The sequence below is a fragment of the Podarcis bocagei genome, assembly GCF_964188305.1.
Source record: "Podarcis bocagei genome assembly, chromosome: 4".
In the NCBI taxonomy this organism is placed as follows: Eukaryota; Metazoa; Chordata; class Lepidosauria; order Squamata; family Lacertidae; genus Podarcis; species Podarcis bocagei.
The window spans coordinates 96,302,725-96,320,372 of record NC_138128.1 but is presented as its reverse complement, the minus strand read 5'-3'; the positions used below and the strand labels follow the sequence as shown (position 1 = coordinate 96,320,372).

General features: G+C 44.1%; 1 protein-coding gene across 1 annotated transcript in view; it reads left to right on the top strand.

Moving 5' to 3' along the window:
• Positions 1 to 17,092, top strand: part of VWF (von Willebrand factor) — a 175,286-nt gene extending 158,194 nt beyond the window's left edge. Inside the window, exons 50-52 of the mRNA XM_081191447.1 lie at positions 873 to 912; positions 7,942 to 8,039; positions 16,728 to 17,092. Coding sequence (XP_081047573.1) covers positions 873 to 912; positions 7,942 to 8,039; positions 16,728 to 16,916 — 327 coding nt within the window. The 3' untranslated portion in view covers positions 16,917 to 17,092. The remainder of the gene's footprint in view (positions 1 to 872; positions 913 to 7,941; positions 8,040 to 16,727) is intronic.
• Positions 17,093 to 17,648: the final 556 nt, after the last annotated feature.

Here is a 17,648-nt window from a genome sequence, read left to right as displayed (position 1 = left end):
CAATTATTTACAGTGGTGCCTCGCAAGACGAAATTAATTCGTTCCGCAAGTTTTTTCTTCTTGCGAGTTTTTCGTCTTGCGAAGCACGGTTTCCCATAGGAATGCATTGAAAATCAATCAATGCGTTCCTATGGAGACCGTCCGGGGACAAAGGGGAAGCGCCGTGGGCCTTCTCCCCGTTGCTGCCCCTTGGTTCAAAAGGAGTCCGGGGACAGAGGGGAAGGCGCGCACCTGCCTTCCCCTCTGTCCCCGGAGATTGCGGGGCTGGCAACGGGGAGAAGCGATCTTCTCCCCGCCGCCCCTTGCTTCAAAAGAGGTCCGGGGTGCGGGGGCAAGCTTCGTTTTGCAAAGCAAGCCCATAGGGAAATTCGTCTTGCGAAGCAACTCAAAAACGAAAAAACCTTTCGTCTTGCGAGTTTTTCATCTCGCGAGGCTTTCGTCTTGCAGGGCACCACTGTATTGAAGTTGGTACCCCTGAAAGAGAATTATTATTATTATTATTATTATTATTATTATTATTATTATTATTATTATTATTATTATTCGTACCCCACCCATACGATTGGGTTGCCCCAGCCACTCTGGGTGGCTTCCATATACAGTCATACCTCGGGTTACAGATGCTTCAGGTTGCGTGATTTCGGGTTGTGCACCGTGCTGAACCCGGAAGTACCGGAACGTGTTACTTCTGGGTTTCAGTGCTTGCGCATGCGCAGAAGCACGCCGAATCATGACCCACGAGGGTGCAGATGCATGGGTCGTGGGTTGTGAGAACTGCGGGTTGCAAACTTGTCTCCCGTGTGGATCACGTTTGCAACCCGAGCATCCACTGTATTTTAAAATATTTTAAATGAGTTGTGTTCTCTTTTTAGGGTAAAGTCGCAAACATTGACAACACATGCTGCAAAACATGTAAGTAGCTGTTTGGGTAGCTGCATATCTTTTATTTATTTTTACATTTGTGTTTTCCCATTTGCTGACTTGATCCTCACAGCAACTCTGTGAGGTAGGACATCTGGCGAGTTTCACAGCTTGCTTCGGGTTTGAACCCTGATCTCCCAGGTCTTAGTCCAACACACTGAATCACTTGGCTCGATTCCATGTTGTCTGTATTGGATGTGACTGGACTGCAGGATTCTTTCTGACACAGAGATATAGCACCCTGAGACGCAGGTATCCCCCATTTTTGGAAGCTTTCAAAAATGTATCTAGTACTTGTTGGAGATGTGGAGCAGAAACTGGTACTATGTTCCACATGTGGTGGCAATGTAAAAAAATTAAGATCTTCTGGGACGACATCTATATAGAACTTTTAAAAAAGTTTAGGGTTTCATTTTTAAAAAGACCAGAAGCATTTCTTCTCAGAATTACAGGATCAGACATTCCTAAGAATATAAAAGAAGTGTTGTTTTTTTCATACGCCACAGTCACAGCGAGAATCTTAATAGCAACTAAATGGAGAAGTGATAAAATCCCTTCCAGGTCAGAATGGTTACAAATACTAGCCAAATATGCAGAGCTAGCCCAGCTATCTGAAAAAATGAAAGCTAAGTCAAAACAAGTATTTATTGCAAAATGGGAGGTTTTCAAATCATAACTTAAGATCAATTGTTGTAGTATGAACTCGGTCGCAACCTTTGAATAACTAAGTAAGAAAGAAGGATATAGGAGACTAATACTTTAACATAAAACGAACAGATAGATTTATGCATTAAGTTTGTAAATATTAAAAGAAGCATAGAGAAGACGGGAAGTTAGACGTACCTTAAGAAGATTTACCGTCAAAACAGATGATTTTATCCTTTTGTTTATTTTGTATTTGGTGTAACAAGTGACATAGATGTATGGTTTTTCTTTTTGATTTTTGCTGGTGTTTACAACAAAGCATAAAAAAGAGATGCACAATGGTCAATGACTCCTGCAGAAAAAAATGCATGCAAGAAAGTTCCTTCCTCAGGGGTTTTGTTTTTGCTTTTGGTTTTAATTGCTTTCTCTAAAGCATAAACCTTTTGAGCTGTAAAAGTATGATTCCCACTGCCAGAAGTTCAGGAAACACTATATTTCTTAAAGTGGAGACTTTACCCTGATTTTCTTCTTTTGCCTGGATCAGTCTCCAAAACTAATTCTTCAACATGACCTCAAATAAAGGCGTCAGTTGTCAAGTTATATGGTGGATAATTATAGAATTTGTTTATCACTGAAAACTATCCCTCCTTTGAAGGTCAAAATGTCAGCACCTCTTCACCCTTCATTCTCTCTCCTCTTACTTTTTGTTCTGTTCATGTGCCAATAAATAAAATATGGCCATCCCTATGCAGCCACAGTAACTGCTGTAACAAAACCCCAGTTTGAGGAATTTATTCCAAGATCATTTCTTGCCGTTGCCTGTCCATATATCAGCAAGTTCCAGTTTTAAGAAATAAAAGTCACTGGAGCTCTTGAGATAATAGACTCTCACTGTAAAGTGCTCACAGGTTAATTTAATTAAGAGGGTTTATTTTTTATCTGCACAGTGACTATTACTGAAAGTAGTCAATTAACCATTACATAAAACAGATGTGAATGTAATACTGAAAAGGCTCAAAGACAACTTTAAAGAAACACTGCAGAAAATGAACAGCAAAGCAAATAAAATAAAATAAAATCTCCTAACAGTGTAATCTCCCAGTTGTGGCTTTCATCTGCTAATGGAAAGCTTTTTATAGGATGATGCTAAATATGTTGGAAAGTCCAAAATTTGACCAATATCGTTTTCTGATTGGATTTTCTACTAATTCAAGGTTGAGGAAACCCAGTGAAAACTGAGGGAAAATTCCAATGAACATTATAGAGGCCCAGAAGTTGCTTTTAGGACTAACATGTCAGTTCTAGGGCTAAGTCAAAACCACCTGCCTCTTTTCATGTTGGTTTCTGCAAATGTTGAAAAGGACCTCCTCTTTATAGCCATTTTTGGCACTTGTGAACACATCTGCCTGGTCTCAATGATATCCTTGTATTTCCTAACACTGACACTTAAAACCACATAGGAAGCCACTGCCAAACGACAGGATTAAATGACAGCTTGGGCAAATGAGTCTTATAATGGCAACGAGAGCAGACAAAATGAAGGAAAATGGCAACAAGAAGTAGCCAAGAGAAAACGGGGCACCAAATCACAGTCCAAGTTCAAGGTGCCATGAGTCAAGTGCCCCTACTTTGCCACACCTTATCATGTACCAGTTTTGGCATGAAGATCCTGTTGTTGTTGTTTAGTCATTTAGTCGTGTCCGACTCTTCATGACCCCCTGGACCAGAGCACGCCAGGCACTCCTGTCTTGCACTGCCTCCCGCAGTTTGGTCAAACTCATGCTGATAGCTTCGAGAACACTGTCCAACCATCTCGTCCTCTGTTGTCCCCTTCTCCTTGTGCCCTCCATCTTTCCCAACATCAGGGTCTTTTCCAGGGAGTCTTCTCTTCTCATGAGGTGGCCAAAGTATTGGAGTCTCAGCTTCAGGATCTGTCCTTCCAGTGAGCACTCAGGGCTGATTTCCTTAAGAATGGATAGGTTTGATCTTCTTGCAGTCCATGGGACTCCCAAGAGTCTCCTCCAGCACCTTATATACATAGCTGTTATCTATTAAAGCGCAGGATGTGTTTTCTATTGTGGCTTGTATAAATGAGCAGATTTGGAATGCAATGTCAGAATTCAGTGCGATAATGCTGCTTCATGCATTTGCCAGTGACTTTGCAGAGCCCGTTTTAAAAACCCCTCACCTGGTGACAGTCATAGTAATGTAAAAGGGTAATGTTGCCATTACAGATAAGATTTCTTGTACTGGTCGTGCCCAGTCAACAAACAGAGTAGCAAACTATTTTTTATTTTAATTTTTTAGCATTTTATTTATTAACATTCTTATGTTGCATCGGCAAACATTGTCATATTACATTACAGGACTTACTATAATATAATTTCCGACATGTATACAAAAATTATATACAAATTTTATATACCTAAAAAGGAAATGAAACAAACAAAAAAGAACAAAGAAAAACAACAACAAATTTTTCCAAAAATCATATACAGTGGTACCTTGCAAGACGAATGCCTCACAAGACGAAAAACGCGCAAGACGAAAGAGTTTTTCGTTTTTTGAGTTGCTTTGCAAGACGAATTTCCCTATGGGCTTGCTTCGCAAGACGAAAAACGAAAACGTCTTGCAAGTTTGTTTCCTTTTTCTTAAAACCGTTAATACCCTATGGGAAACCGTGCTTCGCAAGACGAAAAATTCGCAAGGCGAAAAAACTCGCAGAACGAATTAATTTCGTCTTGCGAGGCACCACTGTACATACCAACACACTAGACTTCCTGTCTATCCCGTTGTATATTCCTTTTTTACAAATGAATGTACTCTTATTATTGTATATTTCTTTATATATTATCTAATACATTCCTATATCAATATGTGCTCTTAGTCTTATTTCTCAACTCAAGTCTCACTCCAACGTCAGTCAAATGCTAGCATAGATAGCGAACCTTTACTGCATTTTTGAACATATGTTTTATATCTATCCCACTTTTCCATAAATTTTTGTTTTGAATTGCCTCTCAGGGTATTTGTTAACTGCACCATTTCAGCAAATTTTTGTAGCTTGTACTGCCAATCCGTTATTGTCGGGGTTATTTTAAATGCAAGACTAAAAATAACTGAAAAAATTCTCAGTTTATTTGGGTACTCATCACTACGAATAGATGAGTTTGTATTTTAGTTCTCTAAGTATTTTCCCATCTTAAATTCAGTTCTTCACATTTCTGCAGCAATATGTGGTTTTTCAAAAATAAAAAAAAATCCCCATTAAATTGCATTTAATGCAATTTTCTTCTAGCAAATATATTTTTGTATGCTGGTTTAATTAATATGCACCTTTTTGTAAGCAATTTCCCCAAATAAAATACATTTCATGTGTTATTTACTGTATATATTACTGTAATAATACATGTATATTTGTACGCATTGCTTAGTTGGAGAGTTGCATTGCAAAATTCAGATAAGTGCAAATTTTGAAGGATAGGTGTATTTTGGTTTACATATTGGTTTGAGAAGTATAAGTTAAGTAGTTTCTTATTAAAATGCAAACAAAATCAAATTTTCAATTCATCTGCCACATGCATTCTAGGTCATCTTTTAAAATTCATTTTACAAGCACCAGCTACTATGGCCACATAGCTTAGTATATTGAGCTCTAAATCTCCATTTTTAAATCTCTGTCATAAAGTTTTTTACAACTAGGCTTGCCACACGTCAGGAAAATTCCTGACATGTCCTGGTTTTCAGTGTAAAAATGGCACTAGGGGAATTTTGCCGAATTGGCAAAATGTCAGGGAAAACCCAGATGTATGGCAACGCAATGGAAATAGCAGCGGAAACAGCTCAAAAAGCTTTTTGGGTTATGTCTTCTTAAAAAAACGGTCAACAACTTTGCGGCTGTCAGGAATTTTCCTTTTTGAGATATGGCAATTCTATTTACAACAAACTGTACTGATGCGGCAGCAACTAACCCTCCATTTCAAAACATAGTTACACACAGAGCACATTATTGAAAGAGCATGAAGAAATACTTATATGTATACTCAGACGTATATGGCCTTTATGCAGCCAGAATCTCCTTTTATAGACAATTCATAACGTTACCCATCCAGTTCATATTTTGATTTAAACCCCTGAAGGATTTTGTATTCAGAGTCTACATCCAATATAGTTCTTTCTGCAGGAATTTCTGATGGAATTGTAATCCTTTGGCACGGACCTTTTCCAGGCAGAAAAATTTAGGTCTGAATACATCCATATTCTGGAAAAGGCTGGATAATGGGAGCTTGTATTCTGTGGTTCCTAATGCAGCTTTAATGCTCACAGATGCGAACCTTGATGGATCTCACTGTTGTTCCCACATAGATCTCATTACAGAGACACAGAATAGCACACACCACTCCTTTTGTATTACAGTAATAAAACCGTTTGTATGTATACTGTTTATTGTCAGTAGGGTTCAAAAACCTTTTCCCCATGAGGCAATTAATTGCATACAGATCATCAGCCTCCAATTTCTTCTGCTAACAATGTCTTTAAGGTTCTGTTCACATCTTTATGAGAACATGGGACCAGCCTAACACTATATAGGTTCCTTCCAGTAGCACCTTAAAGACCAACTAAGTTAGTTCTTGGTATGAGCTTTCGTGTGCATGCACACTTCTTCAGATACACTGAAACAGAAGTGTATCTGAAGAAGTGTGCGTGCACACGAAAGCTCATACCAAGAACTAACTTAGTTGGTCTTTAAGGTGCTACTGGAAGGAATTTTTTATTTTGACTATGGCAGACCAACACGGCTACCTATCTGTAACTATATAGGTTGATTGCTTTATTTGTCAATCACGTCTCTGATTTTCCTAGTATATCATTCATATATGAAAGGGATCACAATTCTTTTTGGGTTTTTTGTGGATTATCAGGTTCTATTCAAAGTCAGTAAAGCCCAACCTTTGTCAGCTGATTGAAATATCACATAATATTTAGGATTAGACAATGCTCTACCGTTAATTTGTGCTATGCACACACACCAGTTTTTTCAGTGTTCTGTACCAATTCACGATGCCTGAATAGTGGAGTTTTTGTGCATGTGTTGAATGTAAACCTTGGTCTAAATAGTGCAGTTTCTATCCTGGATTGGTGCAAGTTCCTCCATTAAAGGAATCTGCAATTTTTTTTACATTTCTGATTACAGTGGTACCTCAGGTTACATATGCTTCAGGTTACAGACTCCGCTAACCCAGAAATAGTGCTTCAGGTTAAGAACTTGGCTTCAGGTTGAGAACAGAAATCGTGCTCCGGCGGTGCGGCAGCAGCAGCAGGCCCCATTAGCTAAAGTGGTGCTTCAGGTTAAGAACAGTTTCAGGTTAAGAACAGACCTCCAGGACAAATTAAGTACGTAACCAGAGGTACCACTGTATAATGCAGCCATAGAATGCATCAGTATAATTAGCTATTATGATGGACCAAAAGAAGGCATTTGGAATTATTTAAACATTCACAAAACATAACAAAGCTGTCCCGATTGAGCTTCTGATTCAGATAGCCATAGATTTGAGTCTCCAGGACACTATCAAGATTTGTCAGAGCTCAGGACACAGAAGGAAGGAAGCCATCAGACCAGTGAGGCCCACAGCAGCATGTCTGAATGGGTCCCAGAGAGCACATGTGTTAGTGAGGATGGACAATATGAATGTTAAAGCCTACACATGTCAATGGCATGTGTGATGCTCCTGTAGATTAGCTGATCGCCTTGTGGCACACAGCTTTATTACTGGTGGTAGTTATTAAAGCATTGACAGCCTTATTGCCACCTCATGGAGGAAAGATGCTCATGTGATATGCAGCACATGGTTTGGTCATGTCAATCCACCCATAGAACCCAACAATATTTACCCTGTCAAGCTCTGCTCGCTTGTGTCACAGAAGATGGCTTACTGTTTTGGTATGCAGTATCGGGTGGAACCACTGAGCCTCTTGGGCTTGCCAATCAGAAGGTCGGCGGTTCGAATCCCCCGCGATGGGGTGAGCTCCCGTTGTTTGGTCCCAGCTCCTGCCAACCTAGCAGTTCGAAAGCACGCCCAAAAAGTGCAAGTAGATAAATAGGTACGGCTCCGGCAGGAAGGTAAATGGTGTTTCCGTGTGCTGCTCTGGTTCGCCAGAAGCAGCTTAGTCATGCTGGCCACATGACGCAGAAAAACTGTCTGCAGAAGCGGACAAACGCCGGCTCCCTCGGCCTGTAAAGCGAGATGAGCACCGCAACACCAGAGTCGTCCGTGACTGGACTTAACTGTCAGGGGTCCTTTTTATAGAATGGTAGGAATGCATACCTCTTTCTTACAGATGCTACCACTGCATTTTTCTTTCCTTCTTTAGGTGTAGAGCCAGAATGCAAGCAAATCACAGGCAGACTGGAATATGTGAAAGTGGGCGACTGTGTGAATGAAAGCCAGCTGAATATCCACTACTGTGAGGTAACCTATCCTTACCCATTTCGTGAACTCTGGGTGAGCAAAGTTGGAGGAGATATTTCTGTAGACAATCTATGACATGTCATAGCATCCACTCACAAAGAGTATTTTCTGGCTCTGTAGACATTGCCAGCTTGAAACACACCCAGATCATTCTGTTTCTCAATTTGGATCAAATTTGGTTTGGTGGGGGTGGAGAAGCATCAAAATAGACAATAACAGAATAGATCCAGGATAGATATGGGTTGTGGCTAAAAATGTGTTCTGTTCCCAAACCACCAGTAGGAGCACATTGGGTACAGAGTAAACAGGAATGTGTACACAGCGCCAGTCAGTCTCCCTGTCTTCTGCCCAGCCTGAGTTGCATCATAAGCAGCAACTTAAAACCTTCCAAGGAAAGAAGGCTTGCTAAGTGTGGGCATATAGTCAGGGACAAAATGCACAACAAAGCCCTGATGGTCACTTTGCATAAAGAAAAGCAACTCTGGGGGTTTATTTCTCAGTAGAAACACCATGAGTGGGGAAGGGAGCAATCACTGTAGTGGAAAGATGGCCAACAGGGAAAGTATTAATCATCTCTTCTCCTGCCACTTACCCAATTCCAAAGCTCGTTTCCATTTTTGAATGGCCATTGGGGTTTACATTTATATTAGGCCTCCCTTCTGTGTCTCTAGATTGGAGCCAATCCAACTATCTTTACTAGGCATTGGCAAACTCGGCCCTCCAGATGTTTTGAGACTACAATTCCCATCATCCCTGACCAATGGTCCTGTTAGCTAGGGATGATGGGAGTTGTAGTCCCAAAACATCTGGAGGGCCGAATTTGCCTATGCCTGATCTTTACTCTTTCCTTCATAGTTCTGGGATGGAGGTGAGGTAGCAGTCATTGTGACTCTGTTCTGCCAGCCAAGAGCCTTTTTAACCAGAGATTCAAAGGATTTCACCTGGGGAGGGACCGCCTGAATGCAAAACATTTACTTCCCCGATGGTCTATAATACTTTGTGAACATTGTTTATACATAAAAATGTTCTGTGTATCATGAGGGTTTATAGCAATAAATATCCAATCAATAAAGGAATAGAATGGGAAGCATCCAGGCATATGATCAGAAACTCTTGAGTCCAATTAGAGGCCTGTCAGTCTCCATATTAATGACTGAAGCTTTTCCAAGAAGTTGTTGGCAAGGCTATTACAGCTGAACTTCTGCTCCTTTCTGTGTTAGTGAGCATGTTGCGTGTTGAGTCACAGTAGCCCCCCAATAATTCACACTTCACACATCAATTTTTGTTTAAGGTTTTTGGCATAATTTTGGCCACAACTTTATTCAAATACAAAAATGTGAGTGGTTGCTTAGGCACTGGTTCCGACTATCTGTCCTTGCCCTCAGGGACAGAGCTGGCCTTCCGGATACCAGCGGAAGCCAGCGTGGGAAACAAGTATTGGGTGAGAAATAAAGCTGGGCACCAGACCATTACTTCTCACCCTCATGTTCCTGTGGGGCTTGCACGGCCCAAGTCCGACTCCGGGGACAAGGACGAAAGAATGGCAAGCCCCTGGATTTCCTTTAACGGAATTCCCATTCGCATCATTTGGAGGGGTAGGCACTTACCCCTCCAAGCACCAATTTAACCAGTGCCTAACCGCCAACCTTACAAGTTGTGACGATTTGCTACGCAGTAGGCAAAAACCAAATGGCACCAGCCAATCAGCCAGATGGCAAAATTCCTACCGTGCCCCCGCACCAAGGCGAACGACACCATGACAGGCATAGCAAGGTCAAGCGATCAGCTTAAATAAAAAACCCCCCTATTAAAGGGAGGGAGGGCGGGTGATCCGATGCAAAACGGCCAAGAGGCCGTGCCAACGTCTGGCCCCTGTATATATAGACTCTGACCCCTCCTCCGAATTGGCAACAATCAAAACACCCCAGCAACCCAGTTTAACCATTTAAATGGCCGGGATTCAACTAAATTTGCCTAGTCACTGGAGGGTGGCCTGTTCCCAACCGCAACACGTGCTCTCTGCTAGGGAGAACACGCTTTGCGTGTTGAGTCACAGTAGCCCCCCAATAATTCACACTTCACACATCAATTTTTGTTTAAGGTTTTTGGCATAATTTTGGCCACAACTTTATTCAAATACAAAAATGTGAGTGGTTGCTTAGGCACTGGTTCCGACTATCTGTCCTTGCCCTCAGGGACAGAGCTGGCCTTCCGGATACCAGCGGAAGCCAGCGTGGGAAACAAGTATTGGGTGAGAAATAAAGCTGGGCACCAGACCATTACTTCTCACCCTCATGTTCCTGTGGGGCTTGCACGGCCCAAGTCCGACTCCGGGGACAAGGACGAAAGAATGGCAAGCCCCTGGATTTCCTTTAACGGAATTCCCATTCGCATCATTTGGAGGGGTAGGCACTTACCCCTCCAAGCACCAATTTAACCAGTGCCTAACCGCCATGGAGCCCTCAGCTCACCGCCAAACCACTCACAGCCCCAACCAAGACCTCAGCTTGGTCACCACCGCACCAATCCAAGCCTCATTCCCTGAAGCGGAAAGGTGCATGCCATCAGCTTGGAAAAAGGATGGCCTCTCAAAAAGAATCTCGGGGTGGGAAATTGCATCGCCACCAGCTCCAAAACTTTTTTGACCACAGCAGAATTGATGCGTTTTCGGGCCCTTTCAGTGGCAGCCGGGCAACGACTGCCCTTCCAAACGCAGCGTTGCAAAAGCTTTGACCAAAAATTTTTCGCTGTCGGCACCATTGCACGCAGCGTCTCCAGGTCACCCAAAATTGCAGCACGTAGTGACAAACAGTCCATGGGCACCAGGTCGTTCTCACCAAGCTGCACCACAATAGCAGCTGGCGGCCCCTCCAAGAGCAACTGCCTCCGGATACTTGGCAGGAACTCCGACCAGCACATCCCACGTCTGGACAGCCAAGACAAGCGAATATGTGGAGGAAAGCCGAAATCTGGACCCAATCCAGATTGCCGTGCTGCGACGCCAGCCCAATGGACGATACTGTGCCCCACAATCCAAACACGGGTCACCGCTAAACCTGATAAATAAGATGAAACAAGCAAAAATTGTAAGACACCAATAATGTTAACGAACATAATCTTTGAATGCATTCGATTTCCAACGACCTGTATTTTATTTCCACTGCCTTATTAACATGCTTTCCTGCCTTCTTGGTGGTACGTTTGTCTAGGCATTGGTTCCCGACTAGCTGCACCTGACCTCAGCAGGGCAGCACTGACGACTGGGCCCCACCATATCGTCAGTACCAGCAAACATTGTGGGGGAGCAATGAATCCCAAGGCAATCGCATCCCGCCAGGTGTCGTTCCCCATAGGGGAAAGATGCACCCCATCTGCCCTAAAGAGGGCAATAGCCTTGAAGAAAATTAGGAGGGTGCAATATTACAGAACCACCTAAAGCAAGGACCTATTTTATTTTATTTGTTATTTTATTCACTTTATTTATTTTATTCTATTATCCACCGCCTTATTAACATGCTTTCTGGCCTGCTCGGTGGTAGTTTGTCTAGGCATTGGTTCCCGACTAGCTGCACCTGACCTCAGCAGGGCAGCACTGACGACTGGGCCCCACCATATCGTCAGTTCCAATAAACAGCATGGGGGAGGAATGAACCAGGATCAGACTCAAGCTCACCCCAAATGCTCCCAGGGACTCTTGCATGGCCCTACCCCTCAAAAGGGGTCGACAAAAGCATGGCAAATCCTTGGATTCCCTTAATGGAACATCTTTGCGCATTGGAGGGGACAGGTGCTCCCACCCCCCCTCCAGACCACCTTGAACCAATGCCTTAAATTATTTTGAGTCCAGGGAGAGCTGCCATCAACTCAATCCAAGCCCTCTTGCATGCAGGAATGCAAACTTATGCTGGAGGAAGACAGCAAACATTCTCGCCCAGCTGTACCACCAGCACTGCGGGAGGACCTGCACAGGTCACACTCGACCGCACCAAAGGAAGGATCTCCTCCCAAAGCATTCCCCATCTGGACATCCAGTATATGTTCACATGGGCAGGAAGACTGAGATGACGCCCCAGTCCAAACCCGTCAACATGCTTGCCAGCCTAGTGTACAATGCTGTGGCCCAAATGTGCACAGCTGCTCCTATGAAAAAAGGAAACAACAGACAAGCATCAGCACAGACATCACTGTGACACTTCCTGATATAATCCTTGTCAGCGTCAGACTTCCAATGACCCGTATTCACAATCCTGTCTACTGACAGGCCCCCAGTGTGCAGCCTTTGCAGCAGCACCTAATCGTAAGGAATGAGGAGTGTTCAGCGGTAAGCAAGCCGCAGGCTCTAATAACTGGTGCACGACGTAAGCACATTGATGCCGGGCTAACGGGAACCCATTTTCATGCACTAGGAGCGGGCCAGCCCCCAGGGAATAAAAAGCCAAATATTCTGTTATCCATAACCGGGCAAGGGCCCTCCTCACCTGTGGCGGGAAGCCTGATTGTGGCACTCCTGCCCACTAAGTCTGTTTTAGAGTTACCAGCTCTAATGACAAGCTCCAAAGGATAAGGAAAAGTCCTGAAGCAATAAGCCTCCAGAATCTCGGCCCCGTGCTGGCTCCAACAACCATTTCCCCAACCCTCAGTGCGAAAATGCAATGGACTACTGAAAGGAGTCTCACCTTGATCTTTAACCCGCAGACAAGTTTTAACTTGTTGCAGATACTGCATAGGTAAAAATTGACCGACTTCCTGCCCACTGTCCTATGAGGTTGGAGCCTATTCCAACCTTCCAAGGCCCTGCGCACTGCAAACTTTATACAAGGGTCTCTGAAAAAATAAAGCTTCAATGAAACAGACATTGCAGCGGACTGAATTCGGATAGTTATAACCGCATGCCCAATCTGCAGCAGGTGGACCAAATACTGCAGGATCTGCTCAGAGGATGGGGGCAAATTCTTCCGAATGGCCAAGAACTGCCAGCTTAAGGCTAAGAAATCCATCCAGGCCTTCCCATAAGAGGTAAAAGCAGAAGGGGAAATGGAAGCTGCCGCTCTCTGAAATTACTAATTGTTGTCAAAATGCCACAAGACTGGAAAAGTCTGGCAATAGCTGAGTCTGGAGCCCAGGATCTGAAGCGCTTCATCTGAAAATCGGATAGTGTCAGCGTAATTTGGAGAGTAGAAAGCACAATATTAAACCTTAAGTGGCGCAGCTCGAAAGCATGCGCGGAGGGGCAGAGACTGTGCTACAGCATGAGGACTGTTTTGCCAAGACGCTCAACACCACCTGGTTATCAGACCAAAAGCAGATCCGATGGTCACTGAACTCCTCGGGCCACATGTGAACTGCTACTACAATGGGGAAAACTCAAGAAAAGTTATGTCACATGATTGCCTCACCACACCAGGCTTGAGGCCATAGCTTTGCACACCAGCAGCCCTTGAAATAAAAACCAAAGGGCAAAGATCCAGCAGCACCAGCATGAACCTGAAAATCCCTGAGCGGGTTCAAGGTATCCTGCCATGGCGAACTACTATTGCATACATTCAGGAATTGCTACCATCGCCTGATATCTGCCTTCACCACATTTGGTAGGCATACACAAAGGTAAGGGGACCTCTGTCAGCATCGCCCTTGAGCCAGTGCCACCAACTGGACTCATCCACTTCAGCCCCAACTGGGCTAGGCGAGCTGGGTAGCACTTCCAGAGACCACCTTCTGCACATGAACAGGTCAAAGTGCTGTGGACTCACAGCTTAGAGTTGTGAGCACCGGATTCACTCCAACAAAAAGACAGTCGTCGCACAGCAGAGTACAGCAGAGTCTGAGTATATAAACAACTCAGAGAGCAGCTCTGTAGAATATCTTCTTTATTCTATCTACAACTATACAAACTATATACAGAGCTTAATAGGTCTAAGCATAAATAAATGCTGCACTGCACTGAGTATCTGCAGCTGCCCTTAGCAGCAACCTTATCTCTACACATGATCTCTAACACTCAGTCTCTCTCCCTCTCCGACACTGACTGACTGACTGACTTGGTGCTGGAGCAGAATAAGTAGAGACCAGAACACGCCTCCTCCTCTCTGGAGAATCAGCAGACTCCTCAGGAGATTCTTGGATATGGGAGGGGTGAAATCTAGGCAGCCTGGCCTAGTGGGAAGATTAGTTAAGTGACCCAGCAAGATCGGATCTGGTGAAGCATCACTTGCTACAGAGGAAGTATTACAAAATAACTTCCTTCAAGGCAGACAGCTTCTCCATAGCCAAGTGGTATGTTTTAGCAACGATATCCAACTGGATCCCTAAATAAAATGGGAATATGGGCAAAAGGTATTGAGCTATTGCTTGCCAGCTTCCAGCCCCCGCTTGGGCAGGGGGCATCTTGTGCAGCCATCATGATATGTAAATTTACAGGGCCGACGCTGGCCAGAACCCCTAAATAAGTCCCAACCAAGCTGCCGCCAAGCCAGCTTCCTTTTCAGACACACACTCTGTGCAATGCAAAAAAAAAACAAAAACAAAAAAAACAACACACACTCCGTGCAGTGCACACACTCTCCATGCAATGCAACTACACACTCCGTGCAACGCAAAAAGCACGCTCTGTGCAATGCAACTACACACTCCGTACAATGCACACACAAAACCTCTGTGCAATGCAACTACACACTCCGTGCAATGCAAAACACACTCTCTGCAATGCACACACCTTTCATGCAATGCAACTACACTCCATGCAATGCAACTACACACTCTGTGCACTGCACCCTCTGTTCAATGCAACTACATACTCCGTGCAATGCACACACACTCCGTGCAATGCAAAAACCAAAGCAAAACAAAAAACACTCTGTGCAATACAACTACACCCTCCATGCAATGCACACGCACTCCATGCAATGCAACTACACACTCCCTGCAATGCACACGCACTCCATGCAATGCAACTACACACTCCCTGCAATGCACACACCCTTCATGCAATGCAACTACACTCCATGCAATGCAACTACACACTCCGTGCACTGCACACCCTCTGTTCAATGCAACAACAAACTCCGTGCAATGCAACTACACCCTCCGTGCAATGCAACTACACACTCCGTGCAATGCAACAACACACTCCGTGCAATGCAACTACACACCCTCCGTGCAATGCAACTGCAAATCTCCTAGCAATGCAATGCAATAGCAGCCCGTGCAGCGCCGTGCTCTGCAACACACAGAGCAAACTGCAATGCGGGCACGCAAAGGTGCTTTCTCCCAGTTGCATATTGCAAACATGGCGCCCATTACATCCCTCGCAGTGAGGTAACCACCAAAAGGACTTAAGTGTCCAGGTAGAGCATGGGGGAGCATGCAGCTGTCCCATACAGGGACCAATCCTGCAACCTAAGCATTACCGGCACTATGCTCTGACCCAATGAAACCAATGCTTCATGGACCACATGGGGACACTATTCAGGCCGGAAACGCTTCCAGGCCATCGAATTCTAGGGCAAAGCCCTAGGATCACCTGCTAGGCCAGGCATAAATGTTTCCAGTGAAATAGCAGAGTTGAGGTAGCCCACAGCTTGTCCAGGTACCCCTGCTTGCCCTTTTAGAGGGAAGCACCCCTTCAAGAAACCCAAAGTTCTTTTATCACAAATGGGCCGAACTGCCCAGCAACAGAATAGCCCATAAGGAGCAGTTTGTTTTGTTTTGTTATAACAATGGCTAAGAGGGGGATATGAACTCCCAGGTCCTAGTCCTGCACTTTAGCCACTAAGCCACAATGGCTCATCTCAAAATGGCAGTCGCCTCTATCAGGGCAAAACAAACTTAAAGAAAATAAACTTGTTCAGAAACAGCATAGTTCAAGAGCATATACAGAGTGCTCATAGTCCTTGGAGGCACAGGGAGCCATAAAGCCAACCTTCGGGGATACTATAAACGAAAGTGATACCAGCTAAGCTGGGAACAGCCCTGACTAGCCCCACAATTTCAACAAGAGAAATGGGGGAAACCTTTTTGCGAAAGAAAGCCCCTAACAGGGGCTCTCTCACTATTGGGAAAGGCAAGCCACAGATACAGGGAGAATCTTCCTACAGGGCAGGGTAAGGGGTGGGGTGGGAAATTGAACAGGAAAAGGGGGGAATTAAATTATTTAAGGGACTAGAGAGGATTAAAAGAAAGGGGAAATAAAGAAATAAAGAAATGTAACCAGACAATGAGAAGATTGTCCCAGTGCTCCATGTGATCCGATGCAAAACGGCCAAGAGGCCGTGCCAACGTCTGGCCCCTGTATATATAGACTCTGACCCCTCCTCCGAATTGGCAACAATCAAAACACCCCAGCAACCCAGTTTAACCATTTAAATGGCCGGGATTCAACTAAATTTGCCTAGTCACTGGAGGGTGGCCTGTTCCCAACCGCAACACGTGCTCTCTGCTAGGGAGAACACGCTATGTCATGTTAAGTCATGGTTAAGGCAAATAAGGTAGAATTTTTGTTTAGGAGGAGTGTAGATACTGAAGTCAGAGTCCAATTTGCAAACCCTAGTTTATAGAGAGCTGGCCTTCTGTCTTGCACCTGACCTTTTACAAAACTAATTTCCCAGAGACTGTAGGAGCAATTGTCATGGCAGAACATTTTATTCTGGAAATAGTGTGGCAGGAATAAAATATTTCTAATTTCACTTTCAGGGCAAATGCACAAGCAGAGCCATTTATAACATTACACTGAACAGCATAGAAGATCAGTGCACCTGTTGTTCGGCTACAGCGACAGAGTCCATGCAAGTGCCCCTCCGCTGTGCCAATGGCTCCATCGTACAGCATGAAGTCTTTAGCGCCAGACAGTGTGAATGTCTCTCTCGGAAATGCAAGCCATAAATATCTCTGGGAGCTAATGTGATTTTTTTTTTGATTTTTTTTTTGTACCCAGCTGCCAAGGAATTTACAATCCAATTCTAATTTTCTTTGTGTATTTTGTATTTTGATACTGTTCTGCTAGCCAAGGCATTCATTGTAACATACCAAGCAATAAACTCTGAACTCATTTAGCCACATATTTGGGATATTTTGCTTTCTGAATCTTGCAGTGTTCCTTATACGGGGTGGTGGTATGGACAACGGTCAGTTCTAGAATCTAGACAATTCAAATAGCTACTCTGGGTTAAAAATTAAGGTCTCTGATCTAAGTTTCGGCTGTTCCCACTGAATGAAGAGCACTGAAGTCAGGAACCATTGACTTCCAGGCCACTGGGTTTTGCTGATGGGTGAACTGCCATCCCAAACTTTCAACTGAGAATTGTTTGCTCTCTAAGAACACTCATGTAAGAACCCAACTCTGTCTCTGCAAGAGTTTTCTTCCAGGTCATATAAGCCCAGAAACTCTTTCCGTCAGTCCTCCCAGCGCTGTCTTTGGCATATTCGCCGCCAGGGTGCAAAGATCCACCCAGCACCCCCAAATTTAGTTTAGCCCCCAAATTAACTTTTATTATGCTTATTTCAGACACCACGCTTACGCCTTCTTTCTTGTTTACAAAAGAAGGGAGGAAAAAGAAAAACTTTTTTATTCTGCCCTGACCCTGCTGCTGCGTAGCAGTGCAGCTCAATACAATA